The sequence below is a fragment of the Meleagris gallopavo genome, chromosome 6 (assembly GCF_000146605.3).
Source record: "Meleagris gallopavo isolate NT-WF06-2002-E0010 breed Aviagen turkey brand Nicholas breeding stock chromosome 6, Turkey_5.1, whole genome shotgun sequence".
NCBI classification, from domain to species: domain Eukaryota; kingdom Metazoa; phylum Chordata; class Aves; order Galliformes; family Phasianidae; genus Meleagris; species Meleagris gallopavo.
The window spans coordinates 22,775,484-22,790,960 of NC_015016.2; the positions used below are offsets into that span (position 1 = coordinate 22,775,484).

Genomic DNA, 15,477 nt, shown 5'->3' on the forward strand with positions numbered 1-15,477 from the left:
TACTGTCTGCATCTTTCCAGAGACAAGTGGGTAAACCTAAATTTAAGGTTGAGAAAGTGCTAGAGTCTTGTCCTTGCACTGTCATATACTTGTTCACAGCAGCCATAGAGTTAGCAGTTGTCCCAAACAAAATGTATGTGCACATGCAGCAGAAAGTCATGCAGCTGTAGAATGAACTGGTTAGCTCAGGCTTAAGAAGCATTCCAGGCAAAATAAGAGATCTGAAATATGTCCATGACCAGAGGCACCAATGGTTGCCCTTATGGGATGCCTTTCTGCTTTTACAGGTCAGTGGCACAGTCTTTAATCAGATTGTAAATGTGTATGTTAGGTCACTTGTTCATTTTTCATTCTTAAATCCCCGTTCAATTAGAAATTGGTGACAAATCATACCTAATTCTGTATATTTATGAATAGTTTCTGTTCTACAACAGAAATTGGGCTTTGTAATAACCATGATGATAATTTCTAGAGCAATATAGTCTTCTAGGTCTTAAAGGAATTCGCAAATATCAGGATCTCTCCCTCTGTGTTTTTTTAAGGGGAAAAAAGTCACAGAAACGTGGAGGCCCTGGCCAGAATGATGCCCCTGCAGTGTTGGCGTGGTAGGCCCCTGGGGCCCATGGCAGCTCTCATCACCTGGGGGTGAGGTGGTGCCTCAGGAAGCAGTGCCACTCACACCAGCAAACAGCCTATGGCTCAGATGGTGCGACGCCTGCCAGGGGAAGCAAAGCCTTCCCCCCTCATTCAGAACCTTACTATTTCCCATTCTTTATTTTAGTTAAAATGTGAAGAAAGTATTGCATTTGAGGCATGACATGGAGAAACCAAGATACTGATTTTCTGTCCTTTTTTTTTTTTTCAGTTTGAACCTAGGGGTGTTTTGTGCCGAGAAGCAGTGAATGATTGTGATATTGCAGAGAACTGCACGGGAAACTCCAGTCAGGTGATTTTTAGATCTTATATCCCAGAAATGAAAAAAATGCCTGTTGTATCTCATTCACTATGAGTGTTACTGTTTTGTATGGTACGGTGTATAAAAATTGTTATTAAACCTGGTGTAAGCTCAGAAGGAAAATATGAAAATGAGATAGTATTCTATATGCCATTTGTACTCTTTGTTTCCAAGCATTTCTGAATGATCTATTAGTTATTTTCTCTCTCTATAGTGTTCTCCCAATATCCATAAAATGGATGGATATTCATGTGATAACAGGCAGGTAATTATTTCAATTTCTTTTATGTTCTTAATGATTTTGGTTTATATCTTATAGAGTTTGGTTTAAGAACTTTGGAAGTCACCTTGTACAGTGTCATCAAATTCCTATTTTTTGGGTGCTGGTCATATTTTGGAGCTAAGCATTTAAGTAGGATCATATTACTTGACTTGCTAGAAAATATAGCAAGTCTGTATATTTTGCAAATGCTTTTTTTTGTTTGTTTGTTTGATAAACAAATTATGTGAAGTTGTTTGCATGTATTTTCTTTCTTTTTAGGGCATTTGCTTTGGAGGAAGATGTAAAACCAGGGACCGACAGTGTAAATATATCTGGGGTGAAAGTGAGTAAATAATAAAGTTTCTAAGTTGGTTATCATATGGCTTGAAAACTAAATTTTCCTGAGAAAAAATTATGGGAAAATGAACGCTCAGAACCATTGAAAACAACCAGGACTGCATGCTGTGATCCAGAACTCTGCTCCATTTTGATTTTTGCCCTTGAATTTTAGTTTTTCTTTTGAGCAATTTGGTACTCCTCAAACTTTAAACTCAGTTTTTTAACTTTATGCTTGTTTTTAACTTTGTTTCTTTCTTAGTTCCATGTTTTTTTTGTTGATGTTCTAGTGCTGTCTACAGCACCTACTTTACCAGATAACACATCCTTTGCTCCTTTTTGTGGCATGAGCTATTCATCAGGCAGACCTGTGGCCTATTCTGAAATGTAGGAAAGATCAAAGAAATTGCAGTGGACACTCAATAAGAAGAGCACAGTCCAGCATGTGGACTGCATGTCTCCCTTTGATGACAAGGCTTCCTGAAATGATGCCCGCTGGCTGCGGAGATTACTTTTGTCAGGCAAAGTGTGTAATCAGCTATCATTCAGTTAAAACTTCAGCAGTTCAAACAAACCTGCATGTGTACAAGAACCACGCATGCAAGAAGGGAAAAATGAGTGATTCTTTTGGTCTGGATGATAATCTATATCATCTCATCAAGCACATCATATTTTTCTATTGCTATTGTAGGTATTTTTTACTGCCTTATATTTGATTGGCAGTGTTCTAACTGTAAGAGAGGTTTGATCATTTTATGATTTGGAAATAAGGAATTAGTTTGCATTGCAGTACAAAAAGGTGTCGTTTACATACTCAACTGTGTTGAAAGCATACAGTAATTTCTGTATGGTCACATGTAATACCTCTCTTGGACATCAGACATGCCCTTACGCATTTATATTAATAGCATGCAGACTACAACAGTTTCAGTGGTATGTTTACAAAGAACCTTTGATAGGATAAAAGCACTTTGAATGGCTTCATTATATTGGGAGATCATAGGAATGCAGGCAATGCTGAAGATGAGTTCTTTATGCAAGGCACAGAAAGTTGAGTTTAAATTTGTTTTAGAGTTTGCCTCAAAAATAATGATAGCTTTGGGAAGCCTATGCTAAACAGCAGGATTACTTGGATGGTCTCCCTTCTAAACCCCTGGCGTATGCTATAAGGATATTAAACCTTTGGTATTTGTGCTGAATGTGGTGCTTCCTAAGCAAGGTTTGCTGGTTACCTTTGATGAAAAGAGACACAGAACACCTCCTCCCTCCACCTCACTCCTCTCTCCCCCTCATTTTGTTTTTTCCTCCTCTTTTTCAGCTCTTGATCTAGTATTGATTACCTTACTTGTATGAGACTGAAGTCTTACATTTAAGCTCTTATTAACAACCTAGGGAGCCTATAATGACATTTATTGATTAATTTCAGTGGCTTCTGGACATTTTGGGCCAACAAAATTGGTCAATCATAACAAAAATTTTAAAAGAATCCTGTCAACAATTTTCAGTTCTTATTAAGAATATCTTGCAAAGTTCCATAGTGCACCTGCAGACCATGATACTGCATTTGACAAATTGGGAAGCTCTGTTTACTATCATGGTGCATCCCTGTTTCCCAGGACTTGGCTTTTCAAAGTCTTTATCACCTGAGAAGAGATTTGTTTCTATTTCAGAAGTATCAGCTGCTGACAGGTACTGCTATGAGAAGTTGAATATTGAAGGGACTGAGAAAGGAAACTGTGGAAGAGACAAGGACTCTTGGGTACAGTGCAATAAACAGTAAGTTGATCTATTTAAAAACAGCTGGTGTGGGATTTTTATCCCTTCTTCAGTTCCCAAGGTTGCATGAAGAGGCCTCTGTACAGAAGCATGTCCTCTTTTTTCATTCTAATTCTGCTTACAGATCCTTTCCCAGCTCTCTGTGCAGATGTGGTAACCTTTCTTTTGTTCCTTTGCAAACTCCTTAGTGAAAAATATGCATTAACATGAGAAAGGCCTTACCCTCCTCGTCTGACAATGTGCAAATCCTTGCATACAAGTTTAAAGTCACTTTGAAAGTTGTGTCTCTAATTCCTTAACATATTTCAGAGACTGCTTCTACTGCTTCTCCATGGGACAGCTGTTGTACCCTAATAGGATATTAAATCAATTTGATGTGGTTTGTTCTTGACAGTTCTTCATTTGTAGGGCATTCTTGATAATACATCACAAAAAAGCCTCATTCTTGGGAGAATAATTTTTGTGGGAAATAGGACATTATTTATGGCATTTCTGTCAATAAGAAAAAAGCAAAGAATAACAAATATGTTGCAAAGCAATTGAAGAAAAACACGTTTTTGATCATGCATTTCTCTTGAATTTTCTTTTTTGTGAGTATCTGTTTATTCTTTCAATGCAGGGATGTGCTTTGTGGATACCTTCTGTGCTCGAATATATCTAGTGTGCCCAGACTTGGAGAACTCGATGGTGAAATCACTTCATCGGTCTTGCAGTTTGGTAAAGTCTACACTTGCAGGTAATTGGAAATCCTGAAAATAGGACTGTCAATATACATCTGGCCTGGAAAAGGATCTTTCTCATTCTGAAGTGGAGAAGTGTCCCATTAAGAAGTAATCATTATTCCAGCTCAAACTTTTTAACCTTCTAAAACTTTACTGTGTATGGAGAGCACAGCTGTTTTGCCAACCCCTTTGTGTACCTGTCAGTTTTGCCAATAGAGAGATAATGCTCTTCTCTGGCCTCTTGGAACTACATTCTTTAATGTTTGTAGCATGTTTAATTTGTTGAAAATACTTAGACATTTGCTGCACTGCTAAAGCTAACTGACAGCTTAATGCATTGCCATATGTTAGTTTAATACCAGTTACAGACCTGGTATGTTCTCGCAGCAAGATGAAATAAAGTCCTGCGTAACTAAATTCAGTGTTTTTTGCAACAGAAGCTCTTATGCGAGAAAAATGTTGTTTTTGTCATTATATTCTTTGATGCAGATATACTCCATTTTGCTTTGCTTCACATTAGGGCTGGTGAGATAAATTAGCTAGTGCTTAATCTTCCCTGGTCCTGTGCATTACATAATGCAGACAGAAATGAAGGTAGCAGCCCAGAGCAGTTTCTCGGGTGTCTGGTAGAAGCGCAAGTCTCTGGGGTCTTCCTGCTTGTCTTATAGTGGTGGGCATGTGAAGCTTGATGAGGAGACGGACCTGGGCTATGTGGAGAATGGGACGCCATGTGGGCCAAATATGGTGTGCCTTGACCATCGCTGCCTCCCCATCGAATCCTTCAACTTCAGCACCTGCCCGGGCACCACAGACACCCAGATCTGTTCAGGACATGGTGTATGTTCTTATACTCTTCATTCCTCTCGTCCGTTCTGGCTGAGTATACAGTATTGTGTAGTACAATAGCTAGACCTTGCATGAAGCCAGCAGCGTGACTCTAGAAGTCTTTATACTGGAGGAGACTTATCAGTGAACATAATGTGTTGCAGTTGAAGCATCCTAAACTGTGAGTCACAGTAAGTAGATATTAATTTTACAAAAATCTTACCAGCCATCACTTCAGCTAACTTGCTTGGTATTTCCTCAAGCAACATTCAGAAGGATATAAAGGTTTTATTGCTCATTTCTTAGAAAGGAGGGGCTCTGTTCTTCCAAATGCTCTTTTTAATTACTTGTGTCAACAGCCAAGAAAATTCATAAAGTCATTTGATTTTGTTGGCTGAGAATTAATTCCCTCCAGAAAATGGAGCAGTGAGCTGGCTCCCGCCTCTCACGGTCAGCGTCTTTGGTCAGTGCAGAGCCTATGGCTTTGCTGTGGCCCTGGCAAATCTCTTTGTCCCTCACACAGTTTGAAAGAGTGTCCAGATCCCTGTGGCTTGGCTGAGATCAAAGGAACTGTTCTCTCTTAATGCTTTTTGTCTCCTGCACTGTATGAGAACTCCCTTTATTATCTGAAATTAACCACTTCTTCATATTAAAAAAATAATTGAGTCTCCTAAAGCAATTTTAGATGGCTCTATTAAATATGCATTGAATTAGAAATATATTACTCAGTATATCCCACTATGTGATATATTACATAATATATTACAATATAACACATATATATGTGTAATGTTGCGTTTAATATATTTATATCTAATACATAAATTAAAAATTGCTGTATATTAAAAATGTTATGCAAAATTTTGCAGGCAGTTAAAGTTGGCGCTATCTAACTGTACCTATTCTGTAGTTTAATTATGGGAATAGATGAATTTTATTATTTTATTCTGAATGGCACTTTTGGCTGCAGGTTTGTAGCAATGAAATAAAGTGTGTCTGTGACCGATTCTGGGGAGGAGATGACTGCAGTTCTCGAATCAAAGATGATGTATTTTTTTATAAAGACGCCATCAACAAAGGTATGTAGTTATAATTTTTTAACAATAATTAGTAAAGCTTGGATTTGAGGAAGTTTTATTAAGCAAAACTAGCTCTCTGATTCTTCCAGCCAGCATGCAACACAATGTGCTGGTAGGAACCTCATTCCCTTTCTTCCTTGTTCAGCAGAAGCACTCACTGTCAGTGCCGCTCATGAGTATTTGGTGCAGCACTTGTGACTGTCACCAGTGCATCTAGTTGTACCTAGCTTGCCCCAGACATTTCAGTGGCCTGATTAAGTGATTGATAGGTTAGGACTAACAAAAATTTACTTGTTTTTGTATTCTGGTGGAAAGATATAGTTTCTTATCCGTTTTATTTTTGTTTGTAGAGTCAGTTTTTTATTACGTGGCAAACATGCAGATTGTTGACACAAAATTTTAGTCTTTCACGTTTTTTTGAGTGAGAGTTTTATTCCTCTTGAGGCTTGCATACAAGAGGAAGATAAAGTGGAGAAAAATGAGGGTGTAAATGTTTTATATAGTCATTAGAAATTGCTCTGTGGGGCAGCTTTACTGTCTTCCAGAATGTCATTTCTGGTCTTTTTTAGTTTATTCAGCAATGGAGAAGTTTTAAACAAAGACAAAAAGTTCCTTTTATTCCAGTGTAAGCATTTGCTTACTAAACAGGTAGTACGGTTGCAATATAGTAGTTTAGTATTTATGACATTATATTGGTATACCTGGCACAACTTTTCCAAGTAGCAAGTATTCAGTTATATGAAACAGACAGAAGTCAAAGTTTGATGTACAAAAGAGCTTTTTATGTCCATGTTATACTTCAAGATGGTACTGCTGGTTACAATTAGTCATCCTAGTGCAAGTTGTTCAAGCAGGATTTTGAAAGATGGTGAATTTAACTGTTCTTGTATATTTTATCCTGAAACTGCATATTTTTCCCCTTTCTTGTGTTTCTAGGTGTTGTTAGCACCAACATAATAATAGGAGCTATTGCTGGCACCATTTTAGTATTGGCTCTCGTTTTAGGGATAACTGCGTGGGGTTACAAGTGAGTAAATTGTATTCTTCTTAATTTAGCTAAAATATGCTTATTTAATCTGAAAATTGGCTACATTATGATAGAAACAATTCAAACATCATCTAAAGAAATTCAGATTTGATTATATTTGTACAGTATCATTTTTTTTAGTGTTAGCATTTCTCAAAGAATTCTTATATGTATATGTGATTTTGCTTTTGGAGGGCTTGGTCCAGGTTTGAAAGATTTTTTTTTCTTTTTTTTCTTTTTTTTTTTTGCTTATTTCTTTTATTATTGGAAATGGCCAGATTGTAATTTTATTGCATCTAACTAAGGAAATGCCAGATTACAGTCTGATTCATTTACAGATCTTTCCTAATGACAGAATAAATTTAGAAAGATTTGCCTTCAGACAGTAAAGCGTCTAACCATAGGTTTCCCTAAACAGATATTTGTCTTCAGTCAGCTTAACCCCAAATCAATTCAAACACATTTTTTAGTGAGAAAGACCTGCAATGTGTAAATAAGTAGTGAGTTCTTTCCTGATGTACAACTGTAAGTGTTCTGCTCGCTTAAGGTCAAAGTGGATTGTTTTAATCTGATTGCTCTTTTTCAGTACTTCTCCTTTTGTGAATTTCTTCTAAAACCAGAAAAGTGTAGTTCTTTTGCATATATTACAAAAAGTCAGGTGCTTATTTGGCCACCGGTGTTTGAGTGAGAGTGACTGTCAGAGTCCTTCCTCCATGCGCACTTGGGACAAGTTGCGCTGCAGGCAGTGCTGTGGCCAAGACACAGCCCCTTGATTTGGCATTACAAATTGGCATGTCCCCTGCCCCAGCATTACTCTGAGGTAGGCTGAGGGCAATCTGGAATACATAAAGAAAGAGGCCTTTGGAAAAAAAGCTCAGAGGATTAGGATAGTAAAAAGACAGGTTATGCTGTCATGATAGTTCAACGTTAGCTGCTGGAGGTATTTGAAAATCTGAGCTTCTATGTTGAGTACAGCTCCAAAAGTTAAGGGCGAGTTTGGAGGTTAGCCAGAGAGATCTGCTTTTGGAAGTGGAGGGCAAAAGTGCACCATTCATCAGCAGCACCACAGTAAATAGATGTAAAATTGTCATGAAGGGCACTTCCAGTTCAGCACTGACTTCATCTATCGACATGAGTGTTTTTCCTTGTTTATTCTTGTTTATGATGATGTTTATTTCAGACTTGGATTTTGTTAAAAAATGTTGAGCAAAAATTCCATTCTGTATATGTTTTACTGCCTACGTGTACCTGCATACTGATAATGTAAACGTATTTCTTTCTCTTATCTTTTTATGGAAAGAAACTACAGAAGACAGAGGTATGTGATAAAAGTAATGGAATGTTTTTCTAGAAAATTCTGAAAATGTCTTTTCTTGCTCATTTACATGCTGCAAAGAAAATATAGGGGTGATGAATTAGCATATTTTTAAAAATATTTACTTGAATATATAAAATTGATATTGATTCTGTACACATTGCTTTCACTGGACTCATTAGCAAAAGTAATGTTTACTTCTTAGGGCATTTTAGGAAAACAGGAGAGTATTTCCAGTAAAAGGCTGAAAATCTGCTATTAGGGATGAAATTGTCCTTGAGAGGCTGAGTATTGAATAATTAATATTCACATGATATTCAGGAGTCTTCTGAGACAAATTCATTTCCAGATCTTCTTTGCAGTTAATGCAAAGTTCTGTACCATTAACGTGGTGTGCGGAAGGAGAGCCCATTCTCTACAGCCACCCTGCTGATGTATTTGTAGCCAAATCATGGCACCAGCTTCAGCAGAGGCCTCAGCTTTCACACTTCAAGCTGGTGGCCAAAACCCAAACAATGATTTGGGGTTCATCTCCCAGAAGACCACCATCATCTGCTTCACCAAGCAATCTGGGAAGGAGATCTGCTGCTTCTCACAGGCCTCTGCAGATGAAACATTTTCTCAAATTCTCCTGTTTTCTGCCCGTGTTACCAGCCCCTGATCCAAGCTGTTGCTTTGTGTGTTGCTGCTACCTGTTGTGCTTGTTCTCCTCATCCTCTGCCTGTGTAGTGCTTTCTCTGCCAGACTTAAAAAATACAAAAAGCAGAAAAGCTCTGCCAAGTGCTGGTAGATTTATGTTGCGCACAACAAGGTCAGAGAGGAGACAGAAACACTGACTAGAAGTAGTCAAAGCAAGCATTATGGTTGGACTGGCAGGTAGGAAATGTCACCAGGCACAAGGAAGGAAGAATGTGGGAGTTTGGTGGTGCTGAGTGGTGAATGTTGCATCCACAAACACATACATAGCCTTTGAGTTACTCTGTGCATTGGCAGAGGACAGAGGGGACCTCTAAGTATGGGAAGAGACTACTCCCTGTGCAATAGCACTGAAATACTAGAGAATCTAATGCTTTTCACATTTCCTAAGGATGTGGTCAATTTGTCCATGCCTACAGACATAGCTGCAGAGAGAAACCAGCATAGGTTGCAGCTTTTGGAGGTGATGGAGGGATGGAGATACTTCATGAAGAAAATGAAGTTTGTAGAATTATTCTATAGAGCTATCTATTCTAAATAGAATTATTTTGGATATGTACACAGAGTGCTCCACAAGTGTTAAAAACAGGCATCCACCTCAGTGTCGTTTTTTAAAAAAAATTGTTTATTGTTAGTCCTTAAATAAAGATGAAAACAAACCATTGAGATATTACTTAAAGAAGCATTACTAAAGGAATAGTATTTGATAGTGCTAAGTGAAACAGTGAACTGGAAAGTCACAAAAGGAGTGAATTAGCAAGGATTCTGCCAGCTGGGATAAGGTGGCTGTGTGGGAGCAGCTATTTCTGACCAGGTAGTGAGAGAGCACTTTGCTAAGGAGCCCTGGGGAGCAGAACTGTGCGTACTCTGTCAGTACTGAAAAGATGTAGTAGCTGAAGAATGGGAACTCATGAACTGTTAGAGAAATAACATGCAAGTACTGTGCTACATTAGTGATTACATATTTCAAATACTTCAGAACCATTATAAATTCAAATCTGGAATGAAGAGAGACCAGTTCCAGTCTGGAGTTGTACATAATCTAAGTATGAATCAATCTTCTGATAAATGTGCATCTTGATAGGGGAAAACCGAAGCCAAGAATCCTTGGACAGTGTGGGGATAATTAAACTGCTGGTATTATGATGTAGTAGCCAGCTTTCAGATGAGCAATTTGTATTTTCTGGCATGGTGGAACTGTAACTGGAATATTTAGATTGGAGTTTTTCAGCTGGCAGTGAATTTACTGCCTGAACAAGAGTGGCATAACTTGATTGAGAATTCCTAATGCATTGTTTTTTTGCACCAAAACCACACCTCTGGCACTAGAAAAGGATGAACTGTTCTGAAATTTGTATGGCATTACTTTTATATGTCTTGGCAGACTGAATCTGTTGTGGTGATCAGTAGTAGCTGAGAAACTCTGGTGCTGGCATAAATTCCTCTGCACATGAGGATAATTAGTGAACCGGAGATCTTTTTCCTCCTGAAGTTTAAACAACTCATTATTGTTATTTTTGAATTCAGTAGCAGTCACAAAAATTGAAAAGAAGGCATCTATCTCAGTAATCATCCAGAGGGAAAAACACTTTCACTTTTCCTGAACTCCTCTTTGACTCAGGCGTGCGTTCTGCCAGGAGTGCCTTTCACAACCCGCACAGTGAGACCTTGAAATGTCTGAGCTTAGGTATCCACCATCCCAAGAACCACCAACTTTAAAAACAGTGATCAGTTTATCAGTGAAGTGCTCCTTGCTTTTCCCTCCTAAAACCACATCATTCCCTTTCCTGAACTATCAGAAATATGCAGAAGTTTTCTCTTGGATAGTTGAATTACTTCTTATAGATCAAATGTATGTGTTTAACAGGTTTCCTCAAGGATCGTGATCCTTATCTCTTTCCTTAAAACTGATATTTGTGTGCATTTGTCTGTGTACTCATGCCTGCCATGTTCTCTGACTCTCCGATGTTTGTTATGCTTCAGACAAATACCCCAGGGAGATTATGTAAAAAAGCCCGGAGAGGCCGACTCTTTCTATAGCGACATGCCTCCTGGAGTCAGCACAAACTCTGCATCTAGTTCTAAGAAGAGGTCTGCTTTTCTGTCGCATTTTCAGATTTCTACCTGTTCCATCACCCATTATTCCATTAGTCAGAACATTTCATTGTTTTGCAGCAGGTTTGATTCTTTCTTCTTTCTTTGTGGAATGTTACGGTTAGCATCCTTTGTGCTTTGATTACTGATTTTTCTCACACGCCCTGAGCTACTAATTGTTACAATTAGGCCAGAATAAACGTGTTTTCCAATGGAAACCAAATTTGGGCAGTCCAATTTTCATCATTTTCCTGCTTGAAAATTGCTTTCAAGTAGACTACAGTAGTAATTGCTGAATAAAAAATATTTAAATTAAAAAACCACACCTTTTATCATCTTTGTCATGTAATCAAAGAAAAGGAACACTGTCTTGCTTCAGTAATAAATGTAAATTGTTTTTATACCTTTATTTATTGGTGTGATTAATTCACTAAGTTGACCTAGACTTCTGAATACTATCCTTGCTGTATCATAGTAAGGATGATGGTACTTACATTTTATTCCACTTTCATTTATTGAACTAATGTACTAAATGGCTGTCAGGAGTTATCTTAGAAAATGATTCCTCAAAGACTTTCTGTAGTTTTTCGCTTGCTGCTATGAGTAACTGAAGAGATTTTTCCACTGTTCAGATTTCACTTAATCTGCTATTGCTCTGATTATTTACAAAAGAAAATAAGTATTTAAAAATGGAAAATTCATTAAAAAACATTGTGAGTCCTCTGTAGTTGCTGAGGTCCTGAGGTTATGATGTTTCAAGTCCCTCTGTAGTCAGAGATGCTTTAATTAAGAAAATCTTCAACCAGCACTTCAAAACAATTTGTAAGAAGCTGTGAACGTCCTTTCAGAGATAGACACTCTTGAGCTGCTTCATAAATAAACTGCAATCTCAGTTCTTGTCTCTGTGAGCAGTCAGTAGCTCACTGTGCAGTTGACAAAGCCATTCTCTTTGTGGTATTTTTGAAGCAAGTAAAGAGAAATATATGGAAGGGGTACATTTGCAGTGCCATTAGGTATCCGGCTTGAAACTATATGCAACTTAATTCCATCTGGTCTAATAAATATGTTATTAAGAAAACAGTGGTAGTATGTAATCAATTATTTCCAATTTTTAAATTCACCTTTTTAGATTTATGAATTGTTACTTGTTTCCAGGAGCAGAAATTAATTTTAAATGATACAGTGTTTGTGTTGGAGAATCTTCTCTCGTGTGGGTATTTTGAAAATTTTGAAAAAAAGTCTTGGAGAAGCAGATTTTTGTATAGGTTTGTGTAAGCAGGCTTGCAGTCCAGTTAAGAAAAATACTTGTTTTTAAATGAATGTCATTCAAGGTGTTTCTTCTTTTGTCCTGTATCTTTGTTTCATATTCCATTTCTTTCATGTGTTTTGTTTATTATTTGTTCTGAAAACCTGATGATTTCTAAGGTCTGTCTGTACTAGAGAGGTTTTTTGTTGCCTGCCACCAGTTCAGATTCTTTGTGCCACTGTCAAGTCCAAAAAAGCAAGCCTGAAAAATATTCCATTAACATTGTGCTGGACCTGTCACACTGCTACCATTTCAATGCCCAGGGACTATTTTCTACATTTCAAGTGGGCTGAGATTTGCTCTGGGTGGAAACAGCGATGGCATCTCTTCACAGGTGTTCACATGACTGAGATATCAGCCTCCTGGGCTTTTCCTTGCTGGAAAAACCTGTGAAGCGTTAGTTAGTATTCACAGGCATTCAAAGATTTAAACATATAAATTTATAATAATTCTTGTTGTTGTGAAATAGCAAACACCAAAGGCAGTACATAGCAAGCCACTCCTGGACCTGAAGATGCTTAGGAGGAGAAAATGATTACCGAATCTCTCAGTGGATCTGTCAGTTCTCAAATCTTTCATATTTCATATAAGTTTGAATTAATAAAGAATTAATAAAGCCCTGGGCTTACTTCAGTGTGCCTGTGATTAGCCTTATCTTCTGGAAACTGAAGAGCATCTGTCAGATGCCCGCACTGCAAGGAGAGCAGAGATGGAAAAACAGAAGAGTGTTCAGAGTTTTACAAAGCACAGAAATACATCCTTTAATCAAAATTTCTTATGAAATAAGCTATCTATTTGACCAATTTTGCTAGTGCAGACAGACCTTAGGCTGTGTTATGACACTGACTTTGGCAATGTGGCTGTCTCTGAACAGCTGAGCTAGCATTTGTGTTGAGGCAACACCCCAGTAACTGCATCTGAGCCCTCCTATTCCAGGTCAAATGGATTATCTCATTCCTGGAGTGAAAGGATCCCAGACACAAAGCATATTTCAGACATTTGTGAAAATGGGAGGCCTAGGAGTAATTCTTGGCAAGGTAAGTGTGAACCTTTGTACTGGTCACAGTGGAAGCCATTGCTGCTCTCTGAAAGCTTAGGTAATCTTAGGAGAGCAGCATGACTCCTTAAAATTCTGCCTGTTGTTAACCTGGAGTTAGGATTTAGCAGTGTCCCACACAAGCTTTATCACATAAAAATTGGATCTAATTTCTGCTATTTCTCCAATGTGAGTCAACATGAAAGAGATCAAGAGGTCCATTCACTTTTGCCAACATTCATGATTTTTATCGTGCAGTATCTTTTTTTCTTGAAGTGATTTTTTTTTCAAGTGAATGCTGAAACTAAATAGTTTTCGGCTCTGTACAGTTGCAACAGAAAGTAGTGAAAGATCACCTAAATGTCAAGTTTTCCCAGTCTGATGTAATTCAAAAGAGACTGACCTATGGCTTTTAAGTGGTCATAGCAAGTGATTTGTTGGGGATGCAAAGAAAATATACAGTTTGGAATGGAATATAGGTTGGTTTCAAGATATTTTACCATCTGTGTTTATCCTTTGATTTCTTTCAGGTAATATAGGAGGAAACAGAAAGAAAGTCAGAGGCAAAAGATTTAGGCCACGGTCTAATTCAACTGAGTAAGTCTGAATTTACAACAGCAAAGCCTAAAAGTACAGTTTTCATACTTCTGTTTTGTAGACCAAGACAAAGAGTAATGAAAAGTAGACAGAAGCATTTTTGCCCTGTGGCCCATTCTGATTGCTGACTGATAATGGCTGATCTGGTAATGGTTTGGCTTTCAACCTCTTTTTATGTATTCTTTAAAAAGTTAACTATCAGTTTTCTTTTTCTGTAGGCATCCTCACAGTCATTCCCATAGCAATTCCCAATGATGGTGGCAGCCTGCACCATCACTACAGCCCGTTATCTACAGTAAACTGCCATTGCTGAGTGTATCCTGGTTCAATATTGAATTTCTGATAACTCATTTCCTACCCATATCTTCACCTTGGGTTGGACCATTGCAGAGTTAGCCATTTGTATCTCTGCAAACCTGCCTGAAGTCTTTAGGGGAAGTATCTTCTCTAAGAGTATCCTGTAGTTCATTGTTGTAAGCTAGCAAAACCTGAAAGAGCCAGTCTTGAGTAAGCCATGGCAGTCCTTACCACGTGACTGATACGCACACCCCTACAGCATGACTTACTTTGTTCTATATTGATGTGGTAGTTACATTTACTGATGATCCCATGAATTCAGTGCTTCCCACAGGGAAAGAGCCTCTTACTTAATCCTACTGGTTTAGACATCTTTCATAACTGAATGGGGAATGGCTGGAAACATCATCTCTAGGTGTGTCAAGCACCGGCCAGCTTTTACAGCACTTACACCCCACAGGAATGACCTCTCTGTGACCATGACAGCAATGACAGTGTCCTTTCTCATACCATTTGTACTAACTTTGCACCTGTATGGGCAAGCAGGCTTGATGCCAACCCTGCTGGAACTAGTACTGTTATCACCTCTCTGAGCCCTGTTTTCTGCAATTTGGGGAGTTAAGTTTGTTCTGAACTTCCTCGAATCAAGTAGTCTTAGAAACGTTCATGCAGAAGATTCGGTCTTCCAAGTTACAGAAATAATAGTTTGATACACAAAGTAATTATCACATTACAAGGCCAAAATGGTCACATGGAACCAGAAATATTAGCCCCGGGCCCTTTGGAGAAGTTTATCAAGTGCCCCTGTGCTCTTGGTTTTGGTGTTGATAAGCCCTTAAAGGAATGTTATTTTTCTCATTTTCTTTTCTCCTTGCATGAGCCAGTTTGATAAAAGTGAAATTAATCTGACCAAAATGAGATTGCAAGTTCTTCTTTAGAAGCTTGTCCTGTGCTTTTCTTCATTTTCTAATTGAATTCTCAAACAAGATTTATAAAAACAATATGGTTAAATTAGTTATGTCATTATTCTATTGCTCAGCAGAGGTGCAAACCAGAGCTGGATTTGATCCATAAAAATAAGACCAGAGCAGCTCTTTTTATCCCAGAGTGAATAAAATTGTGTGGGAAGAATATAGTTTTCAGTAAAAGCAAAA

The 15,477-nt window shown here is 38.0% G+C and overlaps 1 protein-coding gene across 1 annotated transcript in view; it reads left to right on the forward strand.

The window, feature by feature from the left end:
- ADAM22 (ADAM metallopeptidase domain 22) overlaps nt 1–14,048 on the forward strand; it is a 39,442-nt gene extending 25,394 nt beyond the window's left edge. The window contains exons 14-25 of the mRNA XM_019616768.1: nt 866–946; nt 1,170–1,220; nt 1,497–1,560; nt 3,224–3,329; nt 3,949–4,065; nt 4,720–4,888; nt 5,847–5,955; nt 6,892–6,982; nt 8,283–8,300; nt 10,977–11,084; nt 13,330–13,430; nt 13,960–14,048. Coding sequence (XP_019472313.1) covers nt 866–946; nt 1,170–1,220; nt 1,497–1,560; nt 3,224–3,329; nt 3,949–4,065; nt 4,720–4,888; nt 5,847–5,955; nt 6,892–6,982; nt 8,283–8,300; nt 10,977–11,084; nt 13,330–13,430; nt 13,960–14,030 — 1,086 coding nt within the window. The 3' untranslated portion in view covers nt 14,031–14,048. The remainder of the gene's footprint in view (nt 1–865; nt 947–1,169; nt 1,221–1,496; nt 1,561–3,223; nt 3,330–3,948; nt 4,066–4,719; nt 4,889–5,846; nt 5,956–6,891; nt 6,983–8,282; nt 8,301–10,976; nt 11,085–13,329; nt 13,431–13,959) is intronic.
- Nucleotides 14,049–15,477: the final 1,429 nt, after the last annotated feature.